The 12820-nt window shown below is 32.3% G+C and overlaps 1 protein-coding gene and 2 long non-coding RNA genes across 6 annotated transcripts; all 3 read right to left on the reverse strand.

Annotated features, from left to right (window-relative positions):
• LOC123194164 (transcription factor HHO2-like) lies at nucleotides 1-1919 on the reverse strand. Of its 3 annotated transcripts, none has more exons than XM_044607340.1 (5): nucleotides 1548-1919; nucleotides 1210-1451; nucleotides 855-1116; nucleotides 660-733; nucleotides 1-569 (listed from the first exon to the last, which is right to left on the reverse strand). In XM_044607340.1, exons 1-5 carry the CDS (start codon nucleotides 1738-1740, stop codon nucleotides 414-416), a joined length of 927 nt encoding a protein of 308 aa, XP_044463275.1. In that variant the 5' UTR covers nucleotides 1741-1919; the 3' UTR covers nucleotides 1-413. The 3 variants fall into 3 exon arrangements, with proteins under 3 accessions (XP_044463275.1, XP_044463262.1, XP_044463268.1); XM_044607327.1 differs by having other exon boundaries at nucleotides 660-739; nucleotides 1548-1918; XM_044607333.1 differs by having other exon boundaries at nucleotides 660-736; nucleotides 1548-1916.
• Nucleotides 1920-8188: 6269 nt separating this feature from the next.
• LOC123208366 lies at nucleotides 8189-9237 on the reverse strand. Its single transcript, XR_006500773.1, has 2 exons — nucleotides 9018-9237; nucleotides 8189-8236 (listed from the first exon to the last, which is right to left on the reverse strand). It is a non-coding gene; the product is annotated as an uncharacterized LOC123208366 (long non-coding RNA).
• Nucleotides 9238-9319: 82 nt separating this feature from the next.
• On the reverse strand, nucleotides 9320-12490 carry LOC123208352. Of its 2 annotated transcripts, none has more exons than XR_006500766.1 (4): nucleotides 12353-12490; nucleotides 10286-10398; nucleotides 10015-10182; nucleotides 9320-9566 (listed from the first exon to the last, which is right to left on the reverse strand). It is a non-coding gene; the product is annotated as an uncharacterized LOC123208352 (long non-coding RNA). The 2 variants fall into 2 exon arrangements; XR_006500768.1 differs by lacking the exon at nucleotides 12353-12490 and adding an exon at nucleotides 10578-11050.
• Nucleotides 12491-12820: the final 330 nt, after the last annotated feature.

The raw sequence follows: 12820 nt of genomic DNA on the forward strand, positions 1-12820 counted from the left end.
TCACAGAAGAAGCCAATTAGATAAATTTTACTATGCACAAATAGGACACACTAAGCCAAAACCCTAAAGACAAAACTTTGAAAAAATTTAACACAAGCAATACAAAAGGCAAGCATCTTTAAACCAACATATCTGGTGCAATTAGTGGGAGACAGGAAAAACAAAAAATTAAACTTAAACAGCAGTTTCATAGGATCGAAATTTAGATTACACATATAATATTAGAGTAATTAAGTTATTTAAGAATAACAGAAGAGCCACTTAAAGGGACGACTAATTCAATTGTCTCATAGTATCTGCAAATCTCCTTTCCGAGGTGTTTTCTAGCCCTCTACGAGTCAGCTAATTATAAATTATTAATGGATTTTAATGTAACTTCCACATTTATATGTAAATCTTTTCATCTGCATAATTCAACATCCTTGATGATGAGCTCGAGGCCTTCTTCCGAGGGCAAGGCACTGAGGAGAACCAGCCCTAAACATGCTGAGGTTTGGTAGTTCTTCTTGAGCCATCCATATTTCTTTTGCTTCAGAAACTGAAGAATTTCTCACATGAAGTCTGTACTTCTGTTGGGACATGAAAATTTATTCATCTAAGCCATCGATGGAGGAAAAGAAGAGTTAATAAATTATAAAACCATTCAAAAAAAGCCTTACTTGCAGATGGCTTTTTATTTCATCGGATGTGAGGCCCTCAACTTTCATGAATTCTTTTATTTTCTTAGGAGTTGCTGCTGCTAAACAAGATACAACTTATCGATAAAGGGATAAAGAGAAGACTCATAAAATATGTAAAAGACTTGAGAAAAGTAAAAATTTTCCATTTCTAAAGGAGATATCAAAGTGACTAACCTTGCCATCCCCCAAGATGTTCGAGTGCCTCCAAAAAGAGCCTGTGAAGTTCAGGCGGCCAGGTCCTTCTCGCTTTCTTGCGCACAAATAGCAGTTGTTCTTCCGTGTACATGTACCTTACTCGACAAACTTTGCGCTGAGGGGTGGCAAGGACTAGTGAAACATCCTTTCCCTGTTCAACTACAACTTCTTCCTCAAATGCCACCTCTCTTTTCCTGTTATCACTCTCCGCAGCAGATAGATCTTCTACTTCACTTTCCAGCTAACAAAGATACCATAAGTCATAAACACCATTCTCCTACAATTTCATTTTTCCAAAAAAGAAGAATATGAAGAAGAAGAAATTTTTATATACCATATTGATTTCTGATTCTGAGTATTCCTTGTTGGGATTGATGTTGATAGCGTGGCCCCAACTCGGAACAGAAGTCAACCACTCTCTGTTATCACCGGAGTTTTTAAAATCTATCCTCTTAACAACTTCAACTTCTCCATCTTCTTCTTCTGAAACACCTTTCAAGTCCATGAATTTATGAGTTTTAGGGCGTTGTTGCGGTTTTGAGCACTGCATTAACTCCTTTTTTACCCTCTCAATAGCTTAAAAAAAAAAAAAAACCCGTATAAAATTCGTCGTTAAATTAAAACAAATAAATCAACTAAAAAATAAAAGAAGAATAGAATGTTTGATCATACCATCCTTTAAGATAAGCATGCAGAGAGGAAGCTCACGTTCAAAGCCGTCAATCTTCTTCATCTCATCCTCCAATCTCTTACAATAATCACCAAGCTTGAATAACCTCTGAGACCTCCCTCTGGTTATTGCAACTTCCCCAAGAAAATCATTGATGTTTTGAGGAACGAAATCCAAGTTCAAATCAAACTTCATGAGTTCCTTCGGTGCTTGCTCAAGCTACTGCGTTTTCTATCTTCTTTAATAACTTAAGGCACATAAATATGACAACGAAACAACAACTATAGGGTATTTATATCATGATGAAGATAGTTCATTAGCTAAGATTCCACAGTGTAAACACAATAGACCGCACCCAAGCCGTCGCATAACAAGCGGCAACTCAATAATTTGGTTAGAGAGGTAAACATTCACAAATTTTGTTTTGAATCAGATTATATTTTTTTTTTAACTAGGAAACCCTATTTAGATTGCTTGGACAAATAAATTTGGGACATAGTGATGACTGGATTTATAATTATTATATCAAATAAGTTAGAGTTTCACAAACGTGACAGACAGAGACTCAAACTTAAACTTTTTTTTTTAAATTTTAGTACTTCACCAATTTTACTAATCTCTAAGATCATTGAATTACATATTATTATTGCATGATTTTTAAAGCGTTATTATCATTTATTAAGTTTTTTATTTTTAAATATTTCAACAAATGCCTACTAACTATAAAATAATTATATGATAGTGGTTCTTTAATCACAGTATATATGATGACCCAGTAATATGTCATTTAAATGGCCAAAAGTATGTTTATTTATTTATGAAAAACCTTTCTCAAAGTTCATCCGATTTCTTTCTTACAGGAATCTTCGAAAAGTCTTCAAACTATATGAATAAATATTCCTTGTCCCAAAACTTCTATGAGTAATTTATGTCACTTTTTTTTTTTTAAAAATAATATTGGTAGCATTTTAACATCAAATGATTAGGGAGATCTTATTCCTTAATTTTTTTTCTTAATAATATCTCCCGTTTAGAGATTGAAAGAAGATAGTATTGTTTTGTTGTACAATCCATCAGGTGAAAATATCATCACTCTCACAGGATTTTATGAGCACTAAGCAATATTATTGAGAAGTAAATATGGGATATTACCCACAGGAGTTAGTTGGAGTTGTAAAAGAAAAAGTTTTATGTATAAGATTATATAAATTCAAATATTTTTTAATGATTTATCAAGATCAAACTCATGATTTATTTAATTTAATGATTGTGTAATTAGTTACTGGATTTAGGGTTTAATCTATCCGGTATAATTGGTTTGACTTTAAAAAGATAGTTTATAATAGTAATATATTTAGAGAAATAGGTTCTAAAAATTAATAAAACTGATAAAATATTAAAATTTTTTACGAGAAAATTTGAGTCAAGTCTCTGTTATAGTTATAAAATCTTGATTTGTCTAATAAATTAATTATGAATTTAATCACTCTGTGTGTACTGAACCGGATTCTCTGTAACCTAGAGAGATAGGGAGAAATAGTCAGATAACAGGAAGAGAAAGAGGAGACAGAGGATGGTTGGGAAGCCATTTTCAATCAACTGTAGAGGCTGGCCTGCCCATCCGAAACGAAACTTACTATCGACACGTAGCTCTAAAAGTTGTACCAGATTGAGTCCACCTGACAATCAATTCTATCTTTTTTAATGTAATGGCCCCCTCGTCACTGTAAAGGCGAATATATAGTCTCATATGATAAAATCAATTATTGAATTTTGTATAATTCAACTTAATTTACCTGTTGAAACTGTAGCAATGGCATCCAATAAATGTGAAGGAAGTTAAAGAAGAGGACGACCCAATACAGTGACATAGCCCTTTGTTGTCTTGTCGACCTTGAAAACAAAAGTAACAGTTGTTACTCTTCATCGATCTATCGAAACGTGGCCTTTCACTTTTGACTAAAGCACAGAGACAGGACGTGAATGAGATTCTTAGTAATATGTTTTTTCTTGCTCCACTCCCCTCCACCTCTTTCGTGCCCGGAGAATCTGGTCTATTTCTTCAACGAACATCTCGAAGAGAAGGAGACAAAGCTTGTGTACATTATTTCAATAACAGCTTCTGCTATATTTTTTAATTTATGAGATTCCCTTAGGGAAATTAATTAAAAGAAGAGAATGAAATGATATTAATTATACTCTTTGGATATAACTTTATGTCAATGAAGATCTTTAATAAATTATTTTTCAAAAATCATGAATCCTAATAGATAACCTTGTATTTACATAGTTTCGCAAGCATGTATGAGATAGATATATTTGCACGTAGTAGAGAAAAGTCTAATTTCAATATTGGTTTTTAATCTATATATTCTCCTTTTTTCCATGTGAATTTAAGTCAAAGAGTATGATTTTCTTTTTTTTTTTAATTTTTTTAAATAAAGATGGGTAGGCATTTTAGTTAGAATTTAATCAAAGTGTATAGAAATGGTAGGTAGATGCGAGGTAGGCATATTTGCACCTAGTAGTGAAAAGACTAATTTCAACCTCAAATTTTCATCACTTTTCCATTTTTAATTATGACTATTGTGAGTTTGACTTAAAGATATGATTTTTAACCTCATTTTTAAGAATTTAATTAATAATAGTTGTAGATATTTGAGTTAAAATTTATGCAAAATATTAAGAAATCATGGGTCGGCATTGCATTCTAGTGAATTAGGTGTGAATTAGTGCATTCGGTAAATTTATGCCTAGTAGATTGAAGTGTAATGTTTTGAACCTTAGGGGGTTATATGATAATTTCTAGTATAAAGGGTTAAATGATACATTTAAAAATGGTTTATTTAATATTTTAAAGAAAAGATTTTTTGTGATATTCAATGTTTAAGGTTATACAATATTTAACATGTTGATTTATGATTATTTTTGTTTATTATAGGGAATATATGGTGATTCTTACAAATGTAATAACCAATTTATTATTGTTACAAGATTTATGAAAATATTTGAAATAATACTGATGATTATGTATAGAAAGTAGTAGATATATGTAGATGAAACGCAACAATCTACGTTGACTGGAAATAGAAATTGTAAATTTTTGAACAAGATACAACATACCAATGGCATATTGATGAAGGAATTGAGTTTCCTTTTGGGAATAAACCTTAGACTACAAAACAATGAAGGTTAAAAGCTCCAACAATGAATTGTAATATGGGATTCAAGATTATCATGTTGTCTGATGTATTATAACATTAGTTATGAATATGATATAAGTGGTACCTCTTTATATGATGATTAGTCATAAGAAAAGAAGAGTAAAATGTCAAGAAGACAATCCCAAGGAACAATATACTACTAGATCTTCCATCGCATCAAAAGAGGAACATTATTATTTACCATTTTCAATTAATATGAAATTTCCACAGTTGTAGGGCGATATGAAAAAAGATGGGGATCTTGAAGAAGGTGAACATCTTCCCAATCGATATGAAGAGGAAAGGTGTGTTGTGAACGTTTTGTGAATGGAAAGATAATGTTTTGACTTGGAGTGTTTTAAATTATGCAACAAAGATTAATGATATTTTAGTGGAAGATCTTGAATTTGAAGATACAATTTACATTGAAACAAGTGCACATAAAGCCAATATGGAATAAGGTGTAAGATCTAAGTGTAATAAAGGGTGTCAAAGACCAATTTGTTAGGGTGCTACTCTAGTCAAAGTGCATATCATTGTTTCTAACTCAATGCATTAGCTTTTGCCTCTTCTCGGCCTTCCTATTGCGGGTATTAATGATGGTTCTATGCGAGGGATAAATGTTTTAAGGTTGATGATATATTTCATTATAAGGTTTAATAGTTAACAATTCAAACAAAAAATGATTAAAATAATAGTAAAAAGAATTATGAACCTACAATCTTGTTGCAAAAAAATAGTAGCGACATCGTCCCAATCGAGGATGTTGTTGGTCTTCAAATAGAACATAAAAGGGACATTATGCAATTCCATCACTTCAACCCAATTTGGTAGATCTCTACAGTCACGTATATCTAAACCTATAAATAAAAAAGTGATGTTATTAGTCATAATAACATATAAAAATCAACAAATATAATAACGAAAAATACTTACTTGGAATGCTAGGGGAAACCCCATCAACACATAATGCATTGTCGAGGGGACCTCTACATACGACAAATACTTGCGAGCAACCTCTTCATACTTCTTTTGCATGACTGTCTCATAGAATTTGTTGTCAAGTTCCACACCAACATGCCCTATAGGTAATGGCTAAGAGTCAAAAAGTCATTACCTAGTTAGAGAAGGTGATCTAAAATCACCTTCCTATTGTCTGCACCGAATAGATCTTATTGTAAAAAATGCAGTGTATGATGATTTTAATAGCATCTTTGTCATTGTCTTCCCATGCATCCATCTCAAAAAAATTGAATGCAAATCTTCAAAAGTCAACAAAGTATATCTTAAAAAGTACGTCATTTATTATGGTTTGCTTGTAAGACTGACACATATAATTATATATCAGTATGATAACTAAGCCTCAACCCTATTACCATGGCAAACTCTAACAAGCTTAAACAGGCATAAACTCTATTTAGCCTAAACCAAAACTTCGTAACTAGGTCCTCAAGATATATTTGTTGTAGAAGCACAAAATGAATGAGGATCTCTTTAAAACAACGCTCCTCCATATCAAGAAAGAATCTATAGCAAATATCAGGAAATAGCTTCTTTTGACTATCTGTTAGCGTTTTGTAAATCTTCCCAATTGTGTTCATATGTCTTCTAATTATCAACTACACCCTGAAGTGGTATGTCGAGTGGTATCTCTGAACCCCTTTCTTATACCTCACAGCATGGGCAGTCAACTTCTTTCTTTACCCCTTGATGTTGATCTGTAGAAAAAATTCAAAATTTCAATTAATTCAATATTAAAATAAATAAAACATTAAAATCATTTATCTATAAAAATTAAAAAAATCATAAAATATAAAAATATCGTTTTACCCCGCAATTGGAAGATATCAATTTATTCCTTATTTTTTTAAAAATTCACATAAAAACTATCTAAAAACAGTTTTCTATCAATTTCAATTTGAAAAAGTTACATTCATAAGCATAATTTTGTAAATTGAAACCGAAATTTAAAGAAACGATTAAAGCACGATAAAGTTTAAAATAAAAGATAAAATTATTTAATACTAATCTTAAAAAATCATTTTAAGTGAAATTTAAAAAAGAGGGTTGCATGATTTTGGAACGAGAATCCCTGGACTTGTTGGTAGACATAGAAACTATATTTTAGAGTATATTTAGAAAACTTCATTTTCTTTGTTATATCCGTATAAACCCTAAAATGTTAATTAAAATTATATTAACCACAATTTTGACTAATTTAATTAATATCCCTTCTCTTAACATGGGAATGAAGTGTTCAACATTTTACTCAATTTTGTTATTAACTTTGAGATAATTTATGATGAATAAATCTGAGTAATTGAATTTGGCTGATGAATGGTAATTATATGAAGAATGATTTTAAGAATGCAAAACGACAACTAACTTGTAGCCATCAAATGCGTTTTCATTATTCATCCTCCATTACTCTTTTTTTTTTTTTTTCACTTTATAACGGAATCCAAGTCTTTTCAAGCAAACTTGTCTCTTATGGTTGGCTAAAAGTTAAATCAACATTATATTCTAAATACCATTCTTCTTTTATTGGTGGAGGAACACAGCCTCCTCCCCTGCCTCATATATTTTGACATATACTATTCCCGGGATTCTCTCAGGATTTTAAGAATCTGAGCATCTTTTGGTTTTACAATTACCAGATTTTTTTTTCATACTGAAACCATGATTTGATACAGTCAGATGACTAAAACCTTTAAAAACTTCATCCGAACCAGATTGTCATTGGATCCCAACCGAACCAACCAGTTCAATCTGACTTTTAAAACCATGGATTCGACTTTCGTACATTTTTTCAAATTTCAAGAATCTTTTCTTTTGATTTATCTTTTGGTTAAGAATAGTTTCTAAAATTTATTGTCTACTTTTAATGCTACCATGCATTGATGATGAAGGTCTGATGGTGGTGAAACATTTTGCCCGCAATTTATATAACTTATGGAACAGCACATGCAATTTCAATTGAATTTTGAATTTTGCTATTTCATTCCCAGATTCTTAGGACTTAGGCCGAGTCATTTTCAAATGCCCCCATTAACCTTTCATAATCTTAGATGGCCATAATGGATTATAGAATTTGTTCTTTTCCTTTTTATTTGCAAATCAACTGAAAATTGCCCAAGACTCACCAGAATTTCCTACTAAGAGAAGGTGAGGAGAACCAAAACTTGCACAATCCATGAAAAACATAACACGAAGCGGGCAAAAAAAAAAATTTAGCTAGAACTTGAGAAGACAGAATAAATCAAAGAACAGAAAAACAAAATGCTCAAAAATTCAGATCAAATTCTAGTTGCGTGCAAACCTCCCGTTTCTTTTCGGATGAACAAGGAGCAAATAGGAGTAACTCACCGCTAGCTCTTTACGAAATGAAAAGCAAGAAATTTGTTAATGGTGAAGCCATGAAAAGAGTCCACATCAAAAAGTTCTTTCAGTTTCTCATCACACAATTTTATTCTCTTGTAAGACGGATCCTTCACAGGTAAACAAAGGGCAGTTTCAAATATTAAAATTGGTACAATTACAAAGAATATCCCCATGCTACACGTCCTAAATTTAACTTACATTCACTGTGCAGGTTCTTACACATACCATTACATTAGCGTTTTTACCTGTAGTATGATAGATTATAAAGAGAACAAAGCTCTGGAAAAATTCACTCATCATTAAAGAATGCTCCTAATGACAAGAATAGCGCATAAAACAAATTTTTGGAACTGACAGCCTCTTGAAAATTCAGATGGTCAAATATTATTGGCCCAAAAACTTATACTCTATATGATCTCTTCTTTTTCCAGGTTACTCAATGTCCCTGAGTATAGATCTATATTAACCCAGTAAACCATGTTATACAATTACGATCAACCCATAATATATCTTTTCAGCTCAGACTATTGCGAACATCTGGTCCAGTTTTGTAACTCTTCTTTGCTATTAGTACATTTCCTTTGTTTCTTTTGACCCAATTAAAAAATATTCATACAAGCTCTGAGTGATTATAGATGATCCTCTTTCTAATTAGTATTTGTTACTCCTTCAATCTAGTAGAGTATCCAACCTCACAGCTTAAACAAAAAGTTACTGTTTGATGTGATATCTAGGACTTCTTACACTGCCAAAACTTGCTCAAGGAAGATATACAATGGATGGACAACAGACTATCTATATGGGGCACCAATGATGTCAGACATGAATATAAACTACTACCAGTCATCAAAAACAGGGTACAAAGAAAAATGTCCTAAGGAGGAATACCTGGAGGTTATTTTCTTTTATGTAATCCTACATTCTCTTTATAACATCAGACCTTGATAATGAACTTTCTCCAGTACCGAGGAAGTAACTAGAGCTTCTGAAAGCTGAAGAAGAGCAACAAAAACCGATTTTCCTCCCTTCTGTCACTTTTCCTTTCTTGTTGGCTCATCCAAATGTGACATGATAAATAAGTAAAAATTAACAAAAGAATGTAGCAACCTTCACACTTATCTAACAAAAGATTGAGTCAATTAAAATCAATGAATAACCTAGTCAAACCCATATGAAATACTGAGTGAAAATGGAAAGAAGAAATAATTCTCAATCCAAATTAAAAAAGGACGAAAGAAACTGAGTGATGAGACAAAATGAAATGAGTGAATACACATGGTGATGACTAGATCAGAATCTGACTATGTTTTGGCTTCAACAAGAAGTGACATCTGCAACAACACATCAAATTAAATGGTAATCCAAAATTTCTGGTTCTACCTTCTTCTCTCTCTTGCTTCCAATGCTTTTCCTTTGGTGTTGACTTGGTCTGAACAACTGTACCATAGAAAACAGAATAATTAGTCTTTTACAAACTCAATAAAATGAAACAAAATGGATGGTCATTGATTAGTAATAATGATCAGAGAAAATTGAAGCAAAAACAACTGATTCTATTTCTTGTTTAAGTAAAACACTGAGGACTATGGTAGATAAATTTCATTGCCCTTCAAATGAAAGAAGGAACACTATATAAATTGGATTTAGAAACTGTCCCTTCAGGGCTGTTACGGCACCATAAAATGCAGGGAACCTAACTTAATAGTTGCAGTCAGTTTCACATTGACTCAATGCTTTTTATTCACAACAGTTGAAGAGCGAACATGAATATTGGAGCACAGCTTGTAACCATGTTCATTTTCTTGTTATAATTTTGAATGGTTAAGGGGCCAATAGTACTAGTATACAGGTATGCAACCAAGATCCTGTACATCCATACCATCACCTGAATATAAGGGTCAAATGTGCTTAGACAGGGCCTTATTCATTTGAAACATGTTGATTGTATCTACACAAGAAGGGCATGCAGCTGTTCATCACAAATCATATTTTGTCTATTACTTGGGTCTTGCAAATCTTTTTCTCTAATGTAGGCCCACGTTTGCTTGACAACCTTAGAACAAAGATAACATATTATTACAATTATGATAAATCTAACCGATCAGATTAACAGAGAACAAAGCAAAAGAAAATTCACCATAACCTTCTAGATATACCTCAGTTCTGGCCAGTTCCGGGACCCCCAAAAATTCCTGAAGTTGGGGAGAGACTACACAATTTGCTAAAACCGCCCCCTCTTTTCTTGATCTCATTATTAAGCTCATTAGACCTGATTTGAAGATAAAGGAACCAGTTTAATCACAGATGAAGCCTCTTAGTAATACAGGCATCCATCCCAATGTAATAGCACCTATTCCCTAGTTTGTTATTGGTCATAAATAAATAAATTGAAAAATAAAACAAGGAAGCAATTTTCATGACAAAAAGTATCATCTTATGTACACTTACAAGTTGACTGACAAGGGGTGGGGTGAACAACACATTTTGCAAGACTGCAAAGATGACCATGCTTTGAAACCTATCAGACCAAGGTTAAATTTTCTAAAATCTGTTTTAGCACAATCAATTTTTCTTTTCCAGGCTAGAGAAACCGATTTCAACAGATTAATCACTACAAAATTACTATATTACCTAAAGATCTACATGGCGTTTATTTGTTGGCTGAAAGTCAAAGATCACTTAAAAGTAAAATATTGCTTATAGTATAACTTCTTAAAAGATATCTTTGAAAAAGTTTTCATGATACACACCATTTTATATTTGTTTAACAAGTACCATAAATGCTGTCTTACAAACGTCAAGAATTTCATGCATTGACATGGTTGCTCTTAATGTAATTTGAATGCAAAGACACTGTAATTAAATTTGCTGAATGCCATGAATTAAAACTACCAGCATGATGAGCATTAATGCTTCTTTTTTTCTTTTTTTTAAATATTAATAAGCAACAAATCAGCCAATGTATTTTAAAGCAGCCATGTTGCTTAGGAGTGATGAAAATTTTCAGATAAAAGTACATACACAATACACCTTAAATAAATCAATTCTACCTTAGATCTCTAATAAATTATTTTATACACCTTTCCCTCTTCCCTGCACAATGTAAAATTTTCTGACTCGATTACTGACTAAGCATTTTATTGAGCAATATGATATTCAATGTTCTCACGCTCAATCCATTTCCACTCCAAATGCAGAGGAAAAAAATTGCAGATTTCACAATATAAAGTGTATTTCAATACAAAAAAACTGAGAGCAAAGAAAACATGCCAGAAATGGGTAGAAGAAAGCATGTCTTCCATCCAAAAGCCACATAAAATGGGAAAATAAATGCAGGCTAAAAGCCATTGTTGGAGCAGTTTCCCAGCAACTGATTAAGTTACGAAAATCTACTGTTATCTATCACAAAGATATGGAAAAATGCAATAACTTGATTATCTGTTTGATTATTTATTTTATAAAGGATATCTTGATAATAACGGCCAAACAGCAGCAATGTTTTCCAGGGCAATCATAGACAACTGGGTTCGATTACTTGAGGACCTGTTAAAATTGAAACAGCACAGTTAAAATTGAAACAGATTCCCTCAATGTTTTTTTATTTTGGGGTAAATATTCCCCCAATGTTGTTATTCAAAATCTCTTTCCCATTTTCAAAAGCAAATTCAACAGAAACGCCCCACTAGCTAAAGCAAAGAATTACATGAAAGTGCACATGAAACATAACACCATCACACAACAGAATTCATCTTCACACATTCCTTGTTTTGTTATTCAAAATCTCTTTCCCATTTTCAAAAACAAATTAAACAGAAACCCCTAGCTAAAGCAAAGAATTTCGTGAAAGTGCACATGAAACATAACACCATCACACATTCCTTGGTCAGAATTCATTATATAAACAACCCTATTCACACCTTTAAAGCCAAACAACAAATTTCATTACAAAAATATCCTATATTATTTGAATATAATCCAAGAACTAGTCATACTCTTGCTGGTCTTTAAATATTCGCAACTTCATTAAAAATACACAAACTTTATAAACTATGACAGTAAATAAAACAAAACACTTGAATAATTCATTACTAATCCTATACTAACTCAATAGAGTTTTTATTTATTAACCAAAATCAGCAATAAGCTAAAAATTAAAAATGTACAATCGTTTAAGCTAGAAAACATAAATTCCTTTCATCAAAACTAAATTTAAATATCAATACCTAACCGTCTTTTTGCGGGACCCTTTCGGTTACTTGCTTCTTCGTCATCTTCTACCTCTTCCTCATCAGAAGCGCCGCTTCTCTCAGACTTGACCTTAGCCGTCTGATTATCATCGTCATCATCATGCTCTTCGTTTTCACAGTGTCTTCTTGAGCGTTCTCAAATTGGCTTTGAAGAAATAAATCCACCTGCTCTGCAATAAATAGTTTCCTATCCGATAAATCCACTCCGAAATCTTCCTCCAATTGTCTGCTTACAAGCCGAGTCCTGCATTTCGGTTTTTAGCGAGGTTTGGTTCTGTGTAGAGTGGGCGAGGACAAATGTGGAAATATAGTACGAAGGTTTCTTTGTTTCTTCCAACTGTTTATCGTTGCCCGTTAGCGTTTAAAGAGTGACAGTGAAGGCTCTGCACTTGTAGTGGCACTTTCTGAAGTGCTAGTTTGACCGATTTGCCTCTAAATGTTCTC

Source organism: Mangifera indica, chromosome 1, assembly GCF_011075055.1.
Source record: "Mangifera indica cultivar Alphonso chromosome 1, CATAS_Mindica_2.1, whole genome shotgun sequence".
NCBI classification, from domain to species: Eukaryota; Viridiplantae; Streptophyta; class Magnoliopsida; order Sapindales; family Anacardiaceae; genus Mangifera; species Mangifera indica.

Excerpts from the sequence above, each read along its gene's own strand:
- LOC123194164 (XM_044607327.1), bottom strand. The coding sequence starts at position 1,740 with ATGAAGTTTGATTTGAACTTGGATTTCGTTCCTCAAAACATCAATGAT. Across the intron at positions 1,117-1,209 it reads CAGAATCAGAAATCAATATG|CTGGAAAGTGAAGTAGAAGA; the intron begins GTATATAAAAAT and ends TATCTTTGTTAG. Across the intron at positions 570-659 it reads AAATAAAAAGCCATCTGCAA|AAGTACAGACTTCATGTGAG; the intron begins GTAAGGCTTTTT and ends ATGTCCCAACAG.